Here is a 23,755-nt window from a genome sequence, read left to right as displayed (position 1 = left end):
GTGAAGGTGACGGTGGCATTGAACTTCTATGCCACCGGCTCCTTCCAATACGCTGCTGGGGACATAGCAAACATCTCCCAGTACGGCGCGCATCGCTGCATCCGCCAGGTGACCGAAGCACTGTTCAGAAGGAGAAGCCAATTCATCTCCTTCCCCATGGCCCTGGAGAGCCAGCATCAGCGCGCATTGGGATTTTCCAGACTCGGGGAATTCCCCTTGGTGCAGGGCGCCATTGACTGTATGCATGTGGCTTTGCGGGCCCCTCTGGAGCATGGCGAGCAGTATCGCAACAGGAAGGGCTACCATTCTCTGAATGTGCAGCTGGTCTGTGACCACAAGCAGTGCATCATGGCAGTCAATGCCAGCTTCCCAGGCAGCAGCCACGATGCCTTTATCCTGCGGCAGAGTACTGTGCATGACATGTTCCAGGCACAGCCTCCCCCAAGAGGATGGCTACTCGGGGACAAAGGCTATCCTTTGTGCACCTGGCTCATGACCCCGCTCCGCGCGCCCAGGACCGCTGCTGAAGAGGCCTACAACGAGAGCCATCAAACCACCCGCAACATCATCGAGCTAACTATTGGGGTCCTCAAGCAGCGGTTCCGCTGCCTTGATCGCTCCGGAGGAGCTCTCCAGTATTCGCCGGACCGGGTCTCCCAATTTGTGGTGGTTTGCTGCATGCAACACAACCTGGCTATCCGCAGGACTCAGGCACTGCCACCTGACGTTGGACCAGCACCTCAGGAGGAGGAGCAGGAGGAGCATGAGGAGGAGGAGGAGGAGGAGCAGGAGTACGTTCCCAGGAGGGAGCGACCAGGGCCAAGGACCGCACGACGCCACCTTATTACACGGTACTTCTAAGCCCCCTGTCAGGGAATGGCCAGGGGCCATGAGGGAAGATGAATGCAGCCGCTCCGCAACCCCTCAGCCGGCGAAGCCAACAAACACTAAGAAGAACAACCATGGAGACTGCATGAATAAAGATAATTTTTTATTACACAAAAATGAAAAGCCCTTCCCACATGAATCCCCAAAAACAATAAACGGGCCCCACAAAAAGCCCAACAAACGACTCACTCCCACAAACTGGGGAGGAGTCACTCCACCTTTCTTCAAACCGGGCCTCAACGTCGGCCTAATGCAAAAAATAAGCCCTCCAACAACACAACCATGGGCAAAATAAAGATGGCCACCGCCATATAAAAGGAAAGCTGGCCACACCCTCTACTGAGTGGCCCGCGAGGGCGAGACCTTGCCCAGCCTTTTGCCTCCCCTGCCCGGCCTGCTGCTCCTTCGCAAGCTCTGCCCAGTGGCTGCTGCGAGGCTGGGGGAAGGTGCCTGAGGCTCAGATGCCCTTCCGCCAGATGCCGCTGGGGGGCGGCCTACACGGCGTTTGGGCCTCGAGGGGCCGTCTGCTGAGTGGCGCACCTGAGCCTGGCCACCATCAGCTGCAGCCGCTTGCCCTTGACGCCCCAGTGGGGGAATGGCGGCGACGGATGGCGCAATGTGGGCCAGCTGGCGTCTGGGATGCGCTGGCTGGTGCTGTGACGCGGTGGCACTCGGCCGGGCCCGCACTGCAGGATCCGCAACAATCAGCCGAGGGGCGGCTTGCTGGGATGGTCCAGCGCGGCGGCTGCCCTGGCGATGCCTGCCTGAGACAGCGCGTGTGGCAGCAGTGAGTGCCCCTGTTGTCCTGGTGTGCGCGCGCATCACATCCGCCAGGGTCTTGACGGCATCAGTCAGCATGCGGCCACTCGCGGCAGTTGCTGCCCCGAACTCGCGCACACTGGTCGCCAGCGACTCGATGGCCTCAGGCATGCGCCCCACCACGCTCATGAGCTCTGTGTGGCGCCGGTCCGAATCCTCGGCCATCTTATCCAGCTTCCGCACCTCCTCCGAGGTGAAGGTGTCCGGACTGGAGTCGCGACTCTCCCGCTGGGGAGGAGGGGGCCGAACTAAGGGACCCTTGCCACGTTGGTGGCGGCGAGTGTGCCGATCAGCAGCACTCCCCTCTGATCCTTGCCCCCTTTGGGGGGAAGGCCGCGGGCCACGCGCACGACTCCTGGGTGGCTGGACGCCACTGGTCCCAGAAGCTGCATTGCCCTGCGACAGTTCCTCCAGGCACTCGTCCAGTGAGGAGGTGTCAAGCATTTCCTCCTCTCCTGCGGGACGTGACTGTTCCCCCGATGGTCCGGCTTGCTCCTCCTCCTCCTCCTGCTCGGAGGTGCTGTCACTGGCAGCTTCAGGGTCCTGGTCATCACCAGCTGAAAGCAGGAATGCACAAGAGTAGCTTCAGAGTGAGGAGACGGCGTCAGCGAGGGAGTTAGGACTGGTGGCATTCAGCGCATTGGTGGGACAGTGGCAAAGGAGGTAGCTCGGATGGGCCAGTGCGACGCGAGAGGGCCAAAAGGCGAGGTCCTTACCATTGCCGAGCAGTGGAGGGTCGGATACTCCGCACGCTGTGGGGACGATCACACGGGCTCCCATGAGCACACACGCGCTCCTCCAGCCGAGTGAGCTTCTGCAGCTTGGCGCGGCCACCCCTGGCACGGGCCTGGCGATTAAAGGCTACTTTAGCCTGCAAGAGAAAGGACGGGCTGTAAGTGCGCAGTGTAGCCCTGATGTAGTGTGCACTGCCTCCCATAGTGGAATAGCTTGGCCAGAGTGAAGCCCTGATGTAGTGTGCACTGCCTCCCATGGTGGAATAGCTTGGACAGAGTGAAGCCCTGATGTAGTGTGCACAGCCTCCCATGGTGGAATAGCTTGGCCAAAGTGTAGAGTGCCGAATGGCCATTTGATGCTCATGACTGTCCCAATGCTGCTGGCTGAGGGCTGGCCAATAGGACTTTCAGCTCCCTTTGCCCATCATGTCAGGTGTACATGCAAGAATGAGGAGGAGACTGGAAAGGCTACTCACCTTGACAATCCTGGTCAGGTCGTTGTATTTTTTACGACATTGTTTGTGGGTCCTGGGGGCATCGCCGGTGAACGTCACACTCTGGGCGATCTGCTTCCAGGCTTTGGTGTAGTCGTGGTGGGTTGGATTCCTCCCACTCTCTGGGAACAAGATCTTGCGCCTCACCTCCAGAGCTGTGACCATTATGTCCAGATCACCCTCTGAGAAGCGCAGGGCACGCTGACGGGCCTTCTCTGGCGTTGCCATGACTCCCTGGGGCTGAGCAGCAGTGTTGAGGCCTCTTTGCAAGGCTGCAGTGTGCAGGGCGTGGCAGCAGACCAATTCATCCCTTCCCCCTTTAAGAGCTGGTCGGCGCCACGGGGTCTGCTGTCAGTCCAAAAATGACCGCACCCGCGCTGCGCCCCGCCTGGCCGCTATCCCTCTGGACTGCCGGCTTAGCGCCTAAAGAGAGTAGTGGAACGCCTCTTTTAGCGCTCCACCAACCTCTTAGGGCGAAGCCACTGAATTCCCGGCAACGGGGCGCTACTTTGGGGCGGGCGCTAACTTCGGGCGGGCGCTAAGGTTAGCGCCCCAAAACTGCCTATACTGAAAATCTAGCCCCAAGGGTTTAAATCAAACATGGCCACAGTAAATAATTCTAAAAGGTCTAAGAGTGTTAAAAAAACAAGCCTGAAGGCTTTGGCCTAGAAATTGAGGTTGCGCTGCGCCGGGGCTTAACGCCGGAAATTTAGCGCCGGTGCTAAGTCGCGCTGTGCGCGCCAAAAATTCAGTAGCGCCGCGCCCAAACGGCTGCCGGCGCTACTGAAGGCTGTTTGCGCCTGAAAACTGGCGCTACACGCCGCATTGCGGCGCTATTCCGGCGCTGCGGCGCCCGATGCGGTGCGGCAGGCTCGGGAAGTGCAGGCCTCCTCCTTCAGTTAAGGAGGAGCTGCCTGCACCCGCCCGCTGGCCGGTAAAATCTTCACAAAAATGAGCCCGGCACCTCGGGGAAGTGCCGGACTCGCAGCCGAGAAGCATCTGTTCCGCGGGGGGCGGGGTGGGGGAGTCCGGGAAGGGAGGTGCGGGCAGGCGGCCGGCGGGAAAGCGGCCGGCCACCGCTCCACCTTTATGCGCCGGCGCAAAGTCGTGCAAGACTCTGTTGCCAGAGTCTTAGTTGCGGCTGCCACGGGCGAGGCGGCCGCAACTGAATTTCGGCGCTGGGGCCCGTCACCACGGCAACCGGGACGCTGCGCACACCGATGACGTCATCGGTGCCGGCGCAGCGCTACCGGTGTAACGCCGATGTTGGGCCCTAGTCAATTTCAAAACCGGCTGTAAGTCCAGCGCAATGCCCTCTAGCGCCGCAAAATGGGCGCTAAGCCCACTCAATTTCTAGGCCTTTGTGTCTTAATGCGAGGAGCATTCATAATAAGGTGGATGAATTAGCTGTGCAAATAGATGTAAACGGATATGATATGATTGGGAATATGGAAACAAGGCTCCAGGGTGACCAAGGCTGTGAACTCAACATCCAGGGGTATTCAATATTCAGGAAAGACAGGCAAAAAGGAAAAGGAGGTAGGGTAGCATTGCTGGTTAAAGAGGAGATTAACACAATTGTAAGGAAGGATATTAGCTCTGATGATGTGGAATCTGTATGGGTAGAGCTGAGAAATACCAAGGGGCAGAAAACATTAGTGGGAGTTGCATACAGACCCCCAAACAGTAATGCGGAGGTTGGGGATGGCATTAAACGGGAAATTAGAGACGCGTGCAATAAAGGCACAGCAGTTATCCTGGGTGACTTTAATCTACATATAGATTGGGCTAACCAAATTAGTAACAATACTGTGGAGGAGGAATTCCTGGAGTGTATACGGGATGATTTCCTGGACCAATATGTCGAGGAACCAATTAGAGATCAGGCCATCTTAAATGGGTATTATGTAATGAGAAAGGAATAATTAGCAATCTTGTGTGAGGCCCCTTGGGGCGGAATGATCATAATATGACAGAATTCTTCATTAAGATGGGGAGTGAAGTAGTTGACTCAGAGACTAGGGTCCTGAATTTAAATAAAGGAAACTACGATGGTATGAGGTGCGAGTTGGGTAGGATTGATTGGGGAATGTTACTCAAAGGGTTGACAGTGGATAGGCAATGGCAAACATTTAAAGATTGCATGGATGAACTAAACTTGGAATGGCTCCTGTATACTTCCATCTGTTTCATCTCCTCCTCTCTCTCCTCAGTGCTCAGGGCTCCATTTGATTTGAGCATCTGCATCTCATCCTCCAGGTCTCGAATGTTCCTTTCCAGTGAGGAGATTTTACTGTTCTACAGGAATGACGTATGAAGAGAGATTGAGTCGATTAGGCTTATATTCGCTAGAGTTTAGAAGAATGAGAGGGGATCTCATTGAAACTTATAAAATTCTAACAGGACTAGACAGACTAGATGCAGGAAGGATGTTCCTGATGGTGGGGGAGTCCAGAACCAGGGATCACAGTCTAAGGATAAGGGGTAAGCCATTTAGGACTGAGATGAGGAGGAATTTCTTCACCCAGAGAGCGGTGAACCTGTGGAATTCTCTACCACAGAAGGCAATTGAGGCCAATTCATTAAATATATTCAAGAAGGAGCTAGATATATTTCTTACGGCTAAAGGTATCAAGGGATATGGGGAGAAGGCAGGGACAGGGTACTGAGTTTGGATGATCAGCCATGATCTCATTGAATGGTGGAGCAGGCTCAAGGGGCCGAATGGCCTACTCCTGCTCCTACCTTCTATGTTTCTATGTTTCTTACGCCTGCTTTTACCAGGCGTAAGAATTTCACAGGCATTCAGCAGGCGGAAGTTGGGCAAATAGTGCAACTTTCCACCCACAGAGGCCCATCTCCTGCGGATGCGGAGGATCTGTCAAGATGATTCTTGACAGATCGCAAGTTCTGGGTTTTCACGCATGTGCTTCACATGCCTAAGCCTGCAACTTGTGCGGCCCCTACGGGCGCCTGCACAACTCGTACGCACCTGTGGGGGGTTGCAAAATACGGCCTATTATGATTGGGCAGAGTCAACACAGATTTATGAAAGGGAAATCATGTTTGAGAAATCTGTTAGATTTGATCTCCTTACCTAAGGAAGGATATATTTGCCTTAGAGGGAGTGCAACAAAGGTTCACTAGACTGATTCCTGGGATGAGGGGATTAACCTATGAGGAGACATTGAGTAGACTAGGCCTATATTCCCTAGAATTTAGAAGCATAAGAGGTGATCTCATTGAAACAGGTAAACTTTTTATGGGTTTGACAGGGTAGGTGCTGGGAGGATGTTTACCCTGGACAGGGCATCTAGAACAGTCTCAGAATAAGGTGTCGGCCATTTAGATCAGAGAGGAGGAGAAATTTCTTCACTCAAAGGGTTGTGAATCTTTGGAATTCTCTACCCTCATTGTTGAGTATATTCAAGACAGAGATCAATAGATTTTTGGATACTAAGGGACTCATGGGAAATGGGGATACTGTGGGAAGGTGGAGATGAGTTAGAAGATCAGCCATGATCTTATTGAATGGCGGCGCAGGCTCGAAGGGCCAAATAGCCTACTCCTGCTCCTATTTCTTATGTTCTTATGTCTTCTCAGATGCCGCTATAGTGTTCCCAGAACCACAGCACTCCTTTCCTAGTGCTCCCAGGCCATGGGACTGCCCTCAAAGTATTGCCGGACCCTAAACCCCCCTTCCATTACTGCCAGACACTGGGGGTCTAATGCTGGTAAATTAGTATCCCTGATAATACTATTTGAAAAATCGCTGACACCATGAGCAGTGCCATGGGAGATTTACAATGCTGTGCACTGCTCAGCTACTCATTAGATAAACATAGAAACATAGAAACATAGAAGATAGGAGCAGGAGTAGGCCATTCGGCCCTTCGAGCCTGCTCCACCATTCAATGAGATCATGGCTGATCATCCAAATTCAGTACCCTGTCCCTGCCTTCTCCCCATATCCCTTGATCCCTTTAGCCTTAAGAAATATATCCAACTCTTTCTTGAATATATTTAATGAACTGGCCTCCACCGCCCTCTGTGGCAGAGAATTCCACAGGTTCACCACTCTCTGGGTGAAGAAATTCCTCCTCATTTCAGTCCTAAATGTCCTACCCCTTATCCTATGACCCCTGGTTTTGGACTCCCCGACCATCGGGAACATCCTTCCAGCATCTAGTCTGTCCAGGCCTGACAGAATTTTATAGGTTTCGATGAGATCCCCTCTCAACTCCAGTGAGTATAAGCCCAATCAACACAATCTCTCCTCATACGTCATTCCTGCCATCCCAGGTATCAGCCTGGTGAATCTTCGCTGCACTCCTTCCATGGCAAGAACGTCCTTCCTCAGATAAGGCGACTAAAACTGCACACAATACTCACGGTGCGGTCTCACCAAGGCCCTGTACAACTGTAGCAAGACATCCTTGTTCTTGTACTCGAACCCTCTTGCTACGAAGGCCAACATACCATTTGCCTTCTTAACCGCCTGCAGCACCTGCATGCTTACCTTCAGCGACTGGTGCACAAGGACACCCAGGTCTCTTTGCACTTCCCCTTCTCCCAATCTATTGCCATTCAAATAATAATCTGCCTTCCTGTTTTTGCCACCAAAGTGGATAACCTCACATTTATCCACATTATAGTGCATTTGCCATGTTTCTGCCCAATCACCTAACCTGTCCAAATCGTACTGGAGTTTCATGACATCCTCCTCACAGCATACCCTCCCACCCAGCTTTGTGTCGTCTGCAAATTTGGAGATATTACATCCAATTCCCTCGTCCAGATCATTAATATATATTGTGAACAGCTGGGGTCCTAGGACCAATCCTTGCGGTACCCCACTAGTCACTGCCTGCCACTCGGAAAATGACCCGTTTATTCCAACTCTTTGCTTTCTGTCCGCCAACCAGTTCTCTATCCAAGTCAATACCTTGCCCCCAATCCCATGTGCCTTAATTTTGTACGCTAATCTCTTATGCGGGACCTTATCGAAAGCCTTCTGAAAGTCCAAATACACCACATCCACTGGTTCTCCCTTATCTATTTTACCAGTTACACCCTCAAAAAATTCCAGTAGATTAGTCAAGCATGATTTACCTTTTGTAAATCCATGTTGACTTTGCCCAATCCTGTCACTACTTTCCAAGTGCTCTGCTATTACATCTTTTATAATGGACTCTAGCATTTTCCCCACTACCGATGTCAGGCTTCCCGGTCTATAATTCCCTGCTTTTTCTCTGCAACCTTTTTTGAATAGTGGGGTAACATTAGCTACCCTCCAATCCATGGGTACTGTTCCAGAGCCTATTGAGTTCTGGAAGATGACGAGCAATGCATCTACTATTTCTAGGGCCACTTCCTTAAGTATCCTGGGATGTAGATTATCAGGCCCTGGGGATTTATCGGCCTTCAGTCCCATCAATTTTCCTAACACCATTTCCCTACAAATACTAATTTCTTTCAGTTCCACCCTTTCATCAGACCCTATGTTCCCCGGTATTTCTGGGAGGTTATTTGTGTCCTCCTTTGTGAAGACAGAACCAAAATATGTATTTAGTTGGTCTGCCATTTCTTTGTTCCCCATTATAAATTCCCCCGATTCTGACTGCAAGGGACCTATGCTTGACTTCACCAATCTTTTTCTCTTCACATATCTATAAAAGCTTTTACAGTCAGTTTTTATGTTCCCTGCAAGCTTACTCTCATATTGTATTTTCCCTTTCTTAATTAATCCCTTTGTCCTCCTTTGTTGAATCCTAAACTGCGCCCAATCCTCAGGATTATTGCTTTTTCTGGCCAATTTGTATGTCCTCTCCTTGGATCTTATGCGATCCCTAATTTCCCTTGTTAGCCACGGTTGAGTCACCTTTTTTGTTTTATTTTTATGCCAAACTGGGATGAACAACTTCTGTAGTTCATCCATTCAATCTTTGAATGTTTGCCATTGCCTATCCACCGTCAACCCTTTGAGTGCAATTCCCCAATCAATCCTACCCAACTCGCTCCTCAGACCATCGTAGTTTCCTTTATTTAAATTGAGGACCCTAGTTTCTGAGTCAACTACTTCATTCTCCATCTTAATGAAGAATTCGATCATATTATGATCGCTCCGACCCAAGGGGCCTCGTACAACAAGATTGCTAATTAATCCTTTCTCGTTACATAATACCCAGTCTAAGATGGCCTGATCTCTGGTTGGTTCCTCGACATATTGGTGCAGGAAACCATCCCATAAACACTCCAGGAATTCCTCCTCCACAGTATTGTTACTAATTTGGTTAGCCCAATCTATATGTAGATTAAAGTCACCCATGATGACTGCTGTGCCCTTATTGCACGCTTCTTTAATTTCCCTTTTAATGCCATTCCCAACCTCCGCCTTACTGTTTGGAGGTCTATATACCACTCCCACTAATGTTTTTTTCCCCTTAGTATTTCTCAGCTCTACCCATACAGATTCCACATCATCAGAGCTAATATCCTTCATTACAATTGTGTTAATCCCTTCTTTAATCAGTAATGCTACCCCTCCTCCCTTTCCTTTTTGCCTATCTTTCCTGAATATCGAATACCCCTGGATGTTGAGTTCCCAGTCTTGGCCATCCTTGAGCCACGTTTCCGTAATCCCAACCAAATCATATTCGTTTACCTCTATTTGCGCAGCCTATTCATCCACCTTATTACAAATGCTCCTCGCATTTAGACACAAAGCCTTCAGGCTTGTTTTTTTAATGCTCTTAGACCTATTAGAATTATTATTTACTGTGGCAATGTTTGATTTACACCGTTGATTTCTCTGACTGCCACTTTTGTTTTTCTCCTTCCTATCTTTTGCTTTTATCCTTGTTTCCCTTTCCTCTGTCTCCCTGCTCAGGTTCCCAACCTCCTTCCATTTTAGTTTAAACCTTCCCACACAGCACTAGCAAACACTCCCCCTAGGACATCGGTTCCAGCCCTGCCCAGGTGCAGACCGTCCGGTTTGAACTGGTCCCACCTCCCCCAGAACCGGTTCCAATGTCCCAGGAACTTGAATCCCTCCCCCTGGCACCATTCCTCTAGCCACGTATTCATCTGAAGTATCCTTCTATTTCTACTCTGACTAGCACGTGGCACTGGTAGCAATCCTGAGATTACTACCTTTGAGGTCCTGTTTTTCAATTTACCTCCTAACTCCCTATATTCTGCTTTTAGGACCTCATCCCACTTTTTACCTATATCGTTGGTGCCTATACGCACCACGACAACTGGCTGTTCACCCTCCCCTTCCAAGATGTTCTGCAGCCGCTTGGAGACATCCTTGACCCTTGCACCAGGGAGGCAACACACCATCCTGGAGACTCATTTGCGGCCGCAGAAACGCCTGTCTATCCCCCTTACAATTGAATCCCCTATTACTGTAGCTCTACCACTCTTTTTCCTCCCATTCTGTGCAGCAGAGCCACCCCTGGTGCCAGGAAGTTGGCTGCTGCTGCCCTCCTCTGATAAGCCATCCCCCCCAACAGTACTCAAAGTGGTGTATCTGTTGGAGAGGGGGATGGCCACAGGGGACCCCTGCACTACCTGCCTGCGCCTAGTACTCTGCCTGTTGGTCACTCGTTCCCTTTCTTCCTGTCCAACCTCTACCTGTGGTGTGTCCAACTCCCTAAAAGTGCTATTCACGATGTCCCGAGCATCGTGAATGCTCCAGTATGCATCCAATCACAGCTCCAGCACCGCAATGCGGTCTGTCAGTAGCTGCAACTGGGTGCACTTCCTGCACACATAGTTGTCAGGGACACAGGAAGTGTCCCTGAGTTCCCACATATCGCAGGAGGAGCAGATCACAGGGCCGGGCTGTCCTGCCATGACTTACCATTTAATTAATTGAGTTAAATTAAATCAATCAATCCCACTAATTACACTACAGTTAAATAGTTTACCAACAGTCCCCGCTACACCAGAGAGACCTTAGAAACTATAAACCAGAGTTAAAGTTTAAAAAAGAGAGAAATACTCACCAACCAATCACTTACCTGCTTCCTGCTGACGTCACACTTTGATTACTTTTTACCTCTCTGCCCCGCTGCTGAATTGGTATGCCTCGTTCACTGCCGCCGGTTTTATACCTCACCGTGCTCGATGCTGCTCTCTCCCAGGTCCAGGCTCTGTGGTCGGGCCTCATTCACTGCCGCCGGTTTTATACCTCGCCGCGCTCGATGCTGCTCTCTCCCAGGTCCAGGCTCTTATTAAGCTATTAGGGTGCTAGTGTAGAAAGTGGTTTTATTAATGTTTTTCATTAGTTACCAATGACTGCACAGAATATTTGCATTTTCTGTTTCATTTTCCTCTTCAGCATTTCAAGCAGCTGGTTGATAAGCTTAATGCCAAAGGAACAGGAATTGTAAATAAGGGGCTCATCGAGGCCTTCATAATCTTGAATGAGGTTTGTATATTTTTAGCATTCTTATCAAAAATTGACTGGGATTAATGGAGAGATGTGTTGTGTTGGACTGCCGTATAATGAGTGTTAGAAAACTTTATAGCTTTGATATTTATTGATGTTGGGAACAGTCAGTGACAGCACAAATTTCAAATGGTCTGGTGGAAGGCGCATGTTCAAAGGGCTGAGTAGTGTTTTCATATTCTTTATTTTCTAATCCCTCTCAGACAAACCATGCTTCTATGTTTTATATTTTTAAATCATTGCAGTCCTCATTTCCAATGTTACATTAGGGGAAGTTCTACACAAAGGGCCTGAAATTGTGTTCCTTTGCACTGGTGGCACAAGCACAAGAGGGGGCAGAAAATCAGGATTTTGAGTCTTGTATTGGTTCTGCACATGTGCTGTGTTTTCCACTGGATCTATACTGGAGACAATAAGGACTAGCACTGCTCCATGGCACAAGTCTCATATTATATGCATTTGGGTCATTCTGGGGTGCATTTTCAGGAGATTGTGCTTCTTTGTGCTATTGAATACAATGTCATCCTGATGCATCATAAAAAGCTGGAGCAAAGGCCAGGCCTGCCAGTGCAATGGCCACTGGAAACTCTTAAATATCTCATTGCCTTTATATCTGATGTTGCTTAGTTTGTTGTGTAACCGTTTTTTGCGGTGGCCAATTTCCTATGGCCCCTGCCGCGATCGCCAATTATTGTAAGTAGTTTCGCCCCGCCCGTAGCGAGCACGCAAACCCCCTTACTACAAGCTCTGGACGATAGGGATTACTGAGGACAGATTTGAACACGGACAGCGTTTTCGGGCTCACCCGTACAGTGTTTATTAAGGTTAACAAAAACCACTCCACTTGCATACAGTACAAGGGGTATGAACACTACAGTACAGTTTAAAACAGTACAACCCTGACTTGTCCAACAAGCCCCTGCCGTGCTGACTTACTACAGCCAAAAAAACACCCTCCCGTGAACTAAACTATCACAGGACCCTTCCAATGCTAAACCCCCTCTGGTTTGGTAGGAACATACAGGCACTCCCTCACACAGCTAAGTGATCTTGTGCGTGTGTAGGCTTGACAATGCTCACCTAGATTGCCCCTTTTATCTTGCTTGCAGTTTCCTCCCGTACGTCTCGGCTACCTGGTTCCGTACCGGCCTTGCGGCATGCGAGTCCCAGCCTTAGTCGACGTTTGTCTCGGTTGGAAGAGCAAGGCTCAGCTCTTCTTGATGTTACGTTGTGTGGAAGGCAGGAGAGAGAGAGCACGAGCTATCCAAACTGCTCTTTTTATGCCCCTCCAATACACAAACCGTTGTCTGTGGTTTTAATGGCCACATGGCCTGGGGGAATGGTTTTTCGATCTCTTGAATGGTTTGAAATGGTTTTTGATCTCTTTTCAATCTTCCTGCCGATTAACTTAACGAGTTCATCTTGACTCGAACAATGAGTCGTCAGCCTTGTTAATCAAGACTTGGGAGTGGGCCTCTCGGACCATTGTTCCCAGGACAGTTCCTTTCCATACGAATGAGTCACCTCCAGCTTGAGTGGGTTTTCACTGCTCCCTCCACCCCCCCAAACAGCCTGTCCAGTTTTTAATAGGGGTTAAAAATCCAAAAATCCATGAAGTCTGCGTCGACTGCTACAGGCCGCCCTTTGATATTTCAACTTTTCCCAAACAGAAATACAGGTAGACTATCCCTTATCTGAAAACCTTGGGACCAGCTGTGTTTCGGAATTCGGAATTTTTCAGATTTCAGAACAGAGGCGGGGGGGGGGGGGGAGTCGGACATCGGAGGGGGAGTCGGACATCGCGGGGGGGGAGTCGGACATCACGGGGGGAAAGTCGGACATCGCGGGGGGGAGTCGGACATCGTGGGGGGGGAGTCGGACATCGCGGTGGGAGCCGGACATTGCGGGGGGAGTCGGACATCGGGGGAGGAGTCGGACATCGCGGGGGGGAGTCGGACATCGCGGGGGGGAGTCGGACATCGCGGGGGGGAGTCGGACATCGCAGGGGGAGTCGGACATCGCAGGGAGAAAGTCGGACATCGCGGGGGGAAAGTCGGACATCGCGGGGGGAAAGTCGGACATCAAGGGGGAGGAATCGGACATCGCGGGGGGGAGTCGGACATCGCGGGGGGGGAGTCGGACATCGTGGGGGGAGTCGGACATCGCAGGGAGAAAGTCGGACATCGCGGGGGGAAAGTCGGACATCGCGGGGGGAAAAGTCGGACATCGCGGGGGGGAAAGTCGGACATCGTGAGGGTGGGGCGAATCGGACTGCTCGGGGGTGGGAAGGGTAGGGAAGCTTGTTGAGCCTGAGGAAAACACTTCTGCTCCTCCTTGCCCACAAGCAGTGCAATAAAGGCACTTACCTCACGGTTCCAGCCCTTCGCACCTCCTTTTACCTTACGAGAATCCCGGTTTACCCTACAACTACACTGGAAATACCGAGAGACGCGCCACGAAATAACTTTTGGTTTTCAGAGGTTTTCGGTTTTCGGAAGTGCGGATAAGGGATAGTCTACCTGTATCATCAAAAGTTCTGTTGTCTTCCGCTGCAAGAGGCGCACTGTATATCCCAACCAAACCATACATCAAATTTTACCCCAGGGTCCTGACTTTATACAACAAATCACATCACATCACAGTTATATAGGTATATATACAAACAGACAGTCAACTCCGGGCTATTCTTTAATCAAAGCTTGCCACCGGTTTCGGATTGTTTTACTTCGCTTTCTGCATGATAACCGGAGAAGGTAAAACACTAACACACATTGAACGACGACAATCACGTGAGAAATCACACGAATCCATGGGGGGATCTCGATATTCAGACCGATGTCCCACCATGGTGGAGGAACCAGTTCTTTTATCTCATTCACCATTTCCCTGTTCTGTTGCTCAAGGGTATAGAAATGCTTTTGGGAGAGTTCAACTTCCTTTATTAATTTAGTGAGGTGTTCGGCAGAGGAGGAATTTCATACCCGTACTGTGTTACGTGTTGCTGCAGGTCCTGTACCGTGTCGTTCACTGTTAGGTGTACCATGGTGGGCTCTGGAATGGGAATGATGCGCTGTTGAGCCACCTGAATTTCTGTGTGGGGTTTAAAGCAGAAAGTCTTATCGGTGACCGGGCACCAAGTGTCGTTGTGTACCCGGTACTGGTCCACGCTTGTCGTGACGTAGTACATCCCTCTGCCCGCATATGCTACCTGGGGTGGAACGTGGCTTTGGGCCATCACCTCCATGGTGCAATTAATGGGCTCCGCACCCTGTGATTCAAACCCGCACACCGGCTGATTAAACGCATTCAAATGCTGAGGACACAACACCATGTGCGCGCTCCTGCTCTGGCATCCATTGAGGTCAGTGCTGGTCATGGCGTTCTCCCACTTTACAACAAATGGTGGGGCCCCATGATGTCGCACGTGCACCCCGTCCCTTAGGACACCAATATTCTCTACTCGGTATACCGGCGCTGACCGCAGTGACCCGCCCATTACCGGCATCCGGAGTACAATCCCCATTAGAGTGTGGTTGGACTGGCCACAGTCAACTGGGACCGGGTATGCCTCTGACGCCAGTCGGAGTTGGCACGGGCTCATTAAATTTTCGTACGGGCTGAGCGCAGTGAGGTGCCGGTTGCTGACCCACGAAGGGATGTGACCTTGCTGTAGGTCCTCCAAATTACTACGCCCTTCATTCAGCAGCCACGCACCGTGCAACACACACGCATCGTTTTTCGCTGCCTGCGCAGAGGCATTCTGATCCTCCCTGATCAAACTATTGATCGTCTGAGCGTGTGCCTCCAGCTCGGCTATGACTTCCTTTAAATATATCGTCATAGCCTGATCCCCCCGTAACTCCGACCCCTCTGGTTTGTTACCCTCCCCCAGTATCTGTCGCAGCTTGTCCCTTAAGGTGTTGACCTGCATCTGCAACTGTGCATCATCCATACTGTTGATAATGGACGTGCCCGTGCTGAAGGCTGTAGCCGCATCATTAAATACCCCCCGTCTATATCTCCCCGAACCAACGCAATGGTTTACCGTTAAATCATACAGACTTTCCCGATTCACATCCCCGTAACTTAATTCATAAAATTGTCGGAGCATTTCCTTTAACAGGGCCTCATATAATTTTTCCGTTTCTACCGGACACCACCGGGGCAGCTGTACCCGGGTTAAATTTAGAATGACCGACGCGACTTCGTAGTGAACATCTTGGTACAAGACCTTGCTGGTCGGGACTAACACTAACCCATTCCTCGGCCCCGGTGTGGTGGCAGGGCAACTAATCTGTGTTTCCTGTACCGGTGGGGCTGTGGGCAGGGGCTTCCTCTTGTGTGCTACCAGTTCTGTGGAATTTACTGTGTTGGGAGGGTTTGGGATCACGTAGGAGTCCCCACTCTGATCCCATCCGATCCCGGCCCTGGAATCCTGCCACCGCTGCAAGAAGGCGATCGACACACCTGCCGGGCAGACCCGTTCCGGCCCCCACATACACACGTAAATTCCCTGTTCCTCTTTCCACCACTTATTCCAGCACATTTCTACTCGCCCCCGTAATCTGTTGGTACGTATCGTCCCCTAGTTTCTCCCAGTCCGTGGATCTGTTACCCTTGGCCTGGCCCAACTTCCTTAACCACCACCACCGTCCCAAGGGAATGTGTCCCTCACATCTTAGAGAGACGTGTTTCCCCTCGGTCACCTGAACCCATGTGGCTGTGACCTGCAGTTTGGGACATGGTATGGAAGCTTCTCCATACATGAAACCCTCGCTGCCGGAGTACCGAGTCGCGTTCGATCCCAGCCACCCTAGCCACCTTCCCTCATGGAAGTAAGTGGCCATTCCATCCGTGTCCCGTCCTACCCCCCTGTGTCACGGTAGGCCCGTTCCCTCCTGTGTAGCCGTAGAGGAAGGACACCTCGGTGTCTCCTCTTTCCATGCTGCCAGTCCCAATCATCATTAGGAATAGAAGTACGATATCCATATCCCCTTGTTCCTCCGATCTCCTTTTGTTCCCTGTCAAAACAAAAGCAAAACAGTTCCACTCTGAGAGGGTTTTCCTCCACGGATCTGGTTTTGGTTATTTACAAAATATTGACAGTGTTCCCTGCCGCATTAACGAGCACCCCATTTAAGACCTCTCCCATCGGGGCCTTTTGTGGCTTGTGGTCGGCGAGTAGGGAGGCGTCCACGGCACCCTAGGCCGTGGGACCTGACTGCTCGTCCTTACCACCCCGTCCTCCGAGTCATCATCGTCCCACACCATGGGAGGAAGACATGCATCCACCAGGCTCATGACTGTGCCCTGGTGCCTCTTGACCTTTGTTTTCCCCTCCTCGGGGTTAAACAACTTGCACTGGTTTACATGAAACCATTTCGTGCGTTTCGGGACTTTTACTGCATATACCATGGGGCTCGCTTTATCCACGATATATACGGCCCTATATACAGCGGCTCAAACGCTCCTACTTGGGCGAAATTACGGACCATTACTTGGGCGAAATTACGGACCATTACCTGGTCTCCCACCTCCCACTCGTGGGTTCTCTGGGGTTCTAACAGCAGCCGATTTTTCTGGTGCTGGCTCCCCAGGTTACTGGCTGCTTGCCAGTGAATCTGTTTTAAAGTCTCGTACAGATTCTGGACAAACCTGTCCCGTTTTACCTCCCTGACCTGCGCTTCGGTGAGGACCGGCAGCAACACATGGGTTGGGGTGTGCATAATCCTCCCGGTCATCAGCTCGTGTGGGGAGTACCCTGTGCTTCTGGAGGGGCTGGCCCGGACACCCATTAAGACTAGAGGCAAGACCTCGTCCCATCTCTGCGGGAACGGGCTTATCTCCTTCCTCAGTCTTTCTTTCAGTGTCCAGTTCATGCGCTCCACAATCCCCAGTGACTGGGGGTTGTGAGCCACATGCCACTTCCCTTGTATTCCCAAGAGTTTTAAGGTGGCCTGCATCACCTGCCCCGTGAAATGGCCCCCTTGGTCGGACTCCACGACCTGTGGCAGCCCCCACCAGGAGAACACTTCCCTCACCAGGATTCTAGCTGTTGCTAGTGCCGTGGCTGCTTGGCAGGGGAAGGCTTCCACCCACTTGGAGAATACGTCCACCAGGACTAAACAGTACTTGTTGCCTGCTTTAGTGGTGGGTAGGGGTCCGATGAAATCAACCTGCAGGGACCGCCACGGCCCCTCTACCCTCCTGGTGTGTCCTATGGGGGCTTTCCTGCACTGCGGATCGGGGTTATTGGCTGCGCACACCAAACAGTGCGCACAGAAAACTCAGACATCCTCCCTGAGCTGGGGCTACCACCTTGCCTCCCCTACCCTTTGCCAGGTAGTTTCCAGCCCTGGGTGTCCCACTCCTGGGCCCCCATGGGCCAACTGGAGGAACTCCTCTCGGTGCTGCGCTGGGACTACCCACCGATCCCGTTTGAAAAGCATCCCCTCTTTGATACTAATGTCCGCTGCCCCGAACGGACCTTCTATGGACTCCCCATTCTCTCTCTTTACCAAGACGGCCTTAAGGACGGGATCCTGGGCTTGGACCTGCTTTAAGTCTGAGGCCAAAGCTACCCTCTGTGTGCCTCCCTTGTCCCGGATTGCGGCTACCGGACCTGCTTTGTACGGATCCCAGAATACTCTTTCCCTGGCCCCCTGTTTGGCCAGCTCATCTGCCTTTTGGTTGCCCTCCCACTTGGGCCCTGTCTTTGAATGGGCTTTAACTTTGTGAATATAGTGATCTCCACGGGTGCCTGTGGCCTCCAAAATTTTACCTAGCAGTGGTGCTGTTGCTAGGGGCTTCCCATCTGCGGACTTGAATCCGCGCCTGGCCCAGATTGCCAAGTATTCCGTGCATGAGTTGCACATGAACATAGAGCCTGAGCAAATGGTGTAGGGGGTGGGGAACTCGTTGGGGTGGGTGACCATGTACGCCACCACCGCCAGTTCGGCGTGCTGAGCGCTCAGGGTGTTGGGGAGTTTAATGGCCTTCGCTATTTTAGCCATAGGGTCATAGATTCTGCACCCGGTGAGGCGCTCCCCCTTCACGACCGAACTGGACCCATCTATATTGATGTCCCGGCCCGTCGGGTGTACTCCGGCCCGGAATCCTTCATCTACATCCCACACCCCTTCTACCGTACACGTGTGGGCCGTCCCTGGGTAAATCATGTTGGCTGCTAGCTTTGGCTCGGTCAACCCCTGCACTCTCAAGTTCATCTGCGAGAGCAATAAAGTCCAGCGGGCAATGCGAGCACTGCTCACTGTCCCGTCCTTTATTCTCCTGTCCAACAAAATCTGAGTGGGGGTATGGTGGGTGAGTAGAACTATCAGGGATGATCCTGTAAAGAGCTGTGAATGCTTTACAGCCCAATGCGTGGCCAGGAGATGCCCCTCACAGTTGGAATATCCCCGTTCTACCTCGGTGAGAACACTAGATGAGTAGACCACAGGCCGTAGCTTGCCGTGTCGCTCCTGGAGCAACACTGCGCTCAAACTATCCCCGTTGGCTGCTACCTCTAAGATGAATTCTTCCCCACCGTTGATGGCTCCCAATGCGGGTGCCGTCTGCAAATCCCCTTTGAGGCGAGTGAACGCTTCCTGGCAGTTCTGATCCCACTCCCACTCGACTCCCTTGCGGAGGAGCCGAAGCAGAGGGGCTGCCGTGGCTACGTAACCCTCTATGAAGTCCCGGCAGTACCCTTTGAGACCCAGAAAAGACCTTACCCCGGTCACATTCTTGGAGGCTGGTAGCTCCTGTACTGCCTTCCTCCTAGCCTTGTCTATGGCCCTTTCACCGGCCCTTATGGTCAGCCCAAGGAATTTGACTTCCTCCTGGCCGATCTGGGCTTTCTTGGGGTTGACCTTGAACCCCGCCTCCTGCAACAGCTTTAGCAGCTCGTCCAGCAGTGGCCCATGGTTCTCCCCCTCTGCGGAGAACAAAAGCAGGTCGTCCACGTACTGGATTAACTGGTGGGGTCGGCTGAAGCCTTTTAATGTGCCTGCCATGTATTGGTGAAATATGGAGAGGCTGTTGTGGAACCCCTGGGGAAGGCATGTCCATGTATACTGCTGCCCTTTAAAAGTGAATGCAAACTTGTATTGGTCTTCCCGTCTGAGGGGAATCGACCAAAACCCATTGGAGATATCCAGCACTGTGAATGTGGTTACGGTTGCTGGAATGCTCCCTATCAGATCAGCGACAGCTGTGACTGTGGGCGCGCAAGCTGGGATGTTCTTATTGAGGACTCGATAGTCCATGGTGGCTCTCCACGACTGGTCGAGTTTCTTCACCGGCCAGAGTGGTGAGTTCACATGGGTGGCTATTAGTCTCAACACCCCCTGTTTTACCAGGGATCCCAGTTCCATCTCCAAGTCAGCTTCTGCCTCCCGGGGGAAACTATACTGCCTTTGTGGCCGTGACATGGGGTCCCCTTGCACCTGGACCTCTACCCCGGCCACCCTGTCACAATCGTGTTTATGGGTGGCGAATGCGGCGAGGTTGTCCCGCACATTCGCCCGGTACTGGGCTGGGGCGCTACTAACTAACTGTTCCAGGTCGTAACTCCCTTTTGGTTTTGTGGTGCATACACTACCCATTCCTCCCTTACCTCTGGGGATCACTATCACCTCCTCTGTCTTGTCCGAGACCACTGCCCCCCACAGGCAGTGATTCCTCAGGTCCACAATGACCTGGTTGGCTAACATGAAACCAGCCCTGAGGACTCCCCACCCTGGTTGCTCCCATTTCATTAGCACGCACTTCCACGTGGTGCGGAGGGACCCTAGTTCTATTCTCAGGGGTTTGGACATCGCCCCCACCTGCTCGTTCCCTGTGAATCCCATTAGGCTAAATGGGACCTTGTTAGACCAGGGTGAATTGGTCGGGTCTTCCGAATGGACCACCGTGCTGGAAGCTCCGGTGTCCACCAAATATCTCCCCTGCACCGTCTCCACCCCCATCTCAACACAGGGCCTGTCCCACTCATCATAAGTGAGCGGATACAGGTACTCAGGCTGGGCACGTTCTAGTCAGGAGGAAGGCGGACATGTGGGTGTGGTCGGCGTTATGTTGCTCACAGCAGCGTCTAGCCTTCCTTTGTCCTTCCCCAGCACCGTGCGAAGGGCGCCCACCAGAACATCAAACGGTTCATTGGTCGCCTCCTTCACCTCGGTGACCTGGGGTTTTTGCATGGGAGGACACCCTTGGTCGGACCCCCCCTTTTGGGCCGGGCAATCCCGTCTCCAGTGTCCCATCTTCCCACACTTGAAACAAGTCTTAGACTCGTCGGTGTTACCCCCTTCCTGACGTCATTCCTTCCTATCCCCCTTACTGGTCTTCATCTCATGTACCCTCCCCTTGTGATTGACCTCCTCCCCGGAACAGGCCCTAAAAGCTAAGCCCAATTTCCGGAGCACACCTGCCTCCGTGTTCACGAGGTCCTCGGAGTCAAACCATGCTTCTGCCTTGGCTTTAATCCGTGGCAGGCTGTTTGCTACCAGGGCCCTGAGCCAGTGATTTCTGGGGACCCCTATCAGTTGCGCGCGGTCTGGCGCACCTCCAGTTGCTTTTGCGTACACTGGCCATAGCCTGTCCGCAAATGCAGCCGGCGCCTCGCCGGCCAACTGTAGAGTCCGTTCCACTTGTGAGAACGGACTACCCTGGGTGTGCCCCATGGCTCTCAGGATCTCCTCTTTCAACCCCTCTGTGGTGCCTCGCCCCGTTTTTGTGGCTGCGGACGGGCTCTGGTACAGTTTCCCGTCAAGGGAGAGCAGCATCAGCCTGTGGATCTCACCCTTGCTACACCCGTTGATCCCCCCCTACCTGCTCGACCTCCATAAAGTGAACTGAGGGGTCCCCGTCCTGTTTTAGTTTGGGCAACTCTACTACCATGGCTTGCAACTGCGGGGTGGTGAATGGGACCACGTAATCGCTCTGCAGCGGGCCCTGGTCACCGTTTGGTGTGGGTGGACCATACTTTTGCTGCCGCAGAGGATACATTGGTCTTGTTGGCACTTCTGGCGCCGGTGGGACTTCCCTATCCTGAACTCTGCTTCCTGACCCTCCTCGTCCCACTCCACCCGGGTTTCCCCTGGTGCCATTAAACAGACCATGCCTCTGGCCCCAGACAAGGCTTGGGTCAATTTTTTAATCCTTTCTTCGCCATGATCAGTGTCTTCATAGCCCCTACTTCTAGTTACCTTATGAGCTATTTTAATGTCCCTCAGCTGACCCTCCAAACCGCCAGCTCTCGTTGTTAATCTTGCGTTCTCCTCCCGTAAGGCCTGCTCATTTAACCTGGCCTCCGTAACCTGGCACCGCAGGTATTCCCCCATATTACGGGAGGTCTCTTCCTGTGCGCGTCTTTCCTGTCTTTCCTCGCGCAGCTCCTCCACAAGTTTACTCCTGACTATCCCCCTTGCGTCTGACTTGTCCTCAGACTCCTTCAGCTCGTTTTTGAGCTTTTCAACCTGCTCCTGGAGCAGTTGAACTTGCTTTTGGAAGTACAGGAGCCACATCGCCTTCTCTTTGGACTTCCTGTGCTCCTTGCTCCCTGTCCACTCTGCGGCCCTATCCTGGGGACTCTCAGAGCGCAACATCTCCAGCACCCATTGCTGGGATACGTTAACCTTTTCAAACATTCTGTCCTCCATTCCGGATCTCTTGCCCTCCAAACTGTCCTTATCTAATCCACAACCTATCGTCCTGCCAGCGGTCGCCAAATCTGTAACCGTTTTTTGCGGTGGCCAATTTCCTATGGCCCCTGCCGCAATCGCCAATTATTGTAAGTAGTTTCGCCCCGCCCGTAGCGAGCACGCAAACCCCCTTACTACAAGTTCTGGACAATAGGGATTACTGAGGACAGATTTGAACACGGACAGCGTTTTCGGGCTCACCCGTACAGTGTTTATTAAGGTTAACAAAAACCACTCCACTTGCATACAGTACAAGTGGTGTGAACACAACAGTACAGTTTAAAACAGTACAACCCTGACTTGTCCAACAAGCCCCTGTCATGCTGACTTGCCACGGCCAAAAAAACACCCTCCCGTGAACTAAACTATCACAGGACCCTTCCAACGCTAAACCCCCTCTGGTTTGGTAGGAACATACAGGCACCCCCTCACACAGCTAAGTGATCTTGTGGGTGTGTAGGCTTGGCAATGCTCACCTAGATTGCCCCTTTTATCTTGCTTGCAGTTTCCTCCCGTACGTCTCGGCTACCTGGTTCCGTACCGGCCTTGTGGCATGCAAGTCCCAGCCTTAGTCGACGCTCGTCTTGGTTGGAAGAGCAAGGCTCAGCTCTTCTTGATGTTACATTGTGTGGAGGGCAGGAGAGAGAGAGCACGAGCTATCCAAACTGCTTTTTATACCCCTCCAATACACAAACTGTTGTCTGTGGTTTTAATGGACACATGGCCTGGGGGAATGGGTTTTCGATCTCTTAAATGGTTTGAAATGGTTTTTGATCTCTTTTCGATCTTCCTGCCGATTAACTTAACGAGTTCATCTTGACTCGAACAATGAGTTGTCAGCCTTGTTAATCAAGACTTGGGAGTGGGCCTCTCGGACCATTGTTCCCAGGACAGTTCGTTTCCACACGAATGAGTCATCTCCAGCTTGAGTGGGTTTTACACTGCTCCCCCCACCCCACCAAACAGCCTGTCTAGTTTTTAATAGGTGTTAAAAATCCAAAAATCCATGAAGTCTGCGTCGACTGCTACAGGTGCATGTTCTGTGCTTTGCACGTTTTTTTTTTGCTTCTTTTGAGAGTTATAAATTTATGTTTACTTTTTAATTTGGATTGGATAAGCCATTTCTGTGGGAAATTTACTTCCCCACTCTAAAATATCCAGCCATCTTGGCGAACTGAGGCATCTTAACCCACACCATGGGTATTCCTTTATGAAGTTTATTGGCTCTTCTCAAAATGGATGGTCTGAAGGATCTGCGGCAACAACAGATGAAGGGGCCTCAAATAAGCTGGAACAAGAGACACAGGAAGTGGACTTGCCAGCGCCCCTTGAACAGCACCATGCTCACTACTGGAGTCAAAGATTAATACAAACCTACTTCACGTAAAAGGTCAATGCCACCTGCAGAAACGTTTATGGATCACGTTTCCCTGGTCTGACATGCCAACACAATCTATGGTGAACCATCATTGCACAGCCAAGCGTGCACTGCAGCATAAAGGACAGTATCCCACAAAGAAAACATAAACACTAATATCCCTTGCAACCATATCCACTTTATTGTGTTTCTTGTACATTGTGGTCTACTTTTTGCCCCCAGTATTTCCCCTTGGTGACAACAGATACTGAGACCTCAAACTTTTGATCGACGCCCAGGTG

General features: G+C 51.7%; 1 protein-coding gene across 14 annotated transcripts in view; it reads left to right on the top strand.

The window, feature by feature from the left end:
* Positions 1-23,755, top strand: part of LOC147106116 (voltage-dependent calcium channel subunit alpha-2/delta-4-like) — an 888,222-nt gene that overhangs the window by 205,669 nt on the left and 658,798 nt on the right. For 13 of the 14 annotated variants that reach the window (XR_015081361.1, XR_015081362.1, XR_015081363.1 and 10 more), the window contains one exon: positions 11,283-11,372. The exons of the other annotated variant lie outside the window; for it this stretch is intronic. Coding sequence is in view for 10 of the 13 variants with exons in the window: in XM_086008902.1 (XP_085865028.1) it covers positions 11,283-11,372 (90 nt within the window). In the remaining 3 variants the exon portion in view is untranslated. The remainder of the gene's footprint in view (positions 1-11,282; positions 11,373-23,755) is intronic. 14 annotated transcript variants of the gene reach the window in all.

Source organism: Somniosus microcephalus, chromosome 16, assembly GCF_052327205.1.
Source record: "Somniosus microcephalus isolate GS21.2 chromosome 16, FLI_Smic_1.0, whole genome shotgun sequence".
Classification (NCBI taxonomy): Eukaryota; Metazoa; Chordata; class Chondrichthyes; order Squaliformes; family Somniosidae; genus Somniosus; species Somniosus microcephalus.
This window is presented reverse-complemented; position numbering and strand designations above follow the sequence as displayed.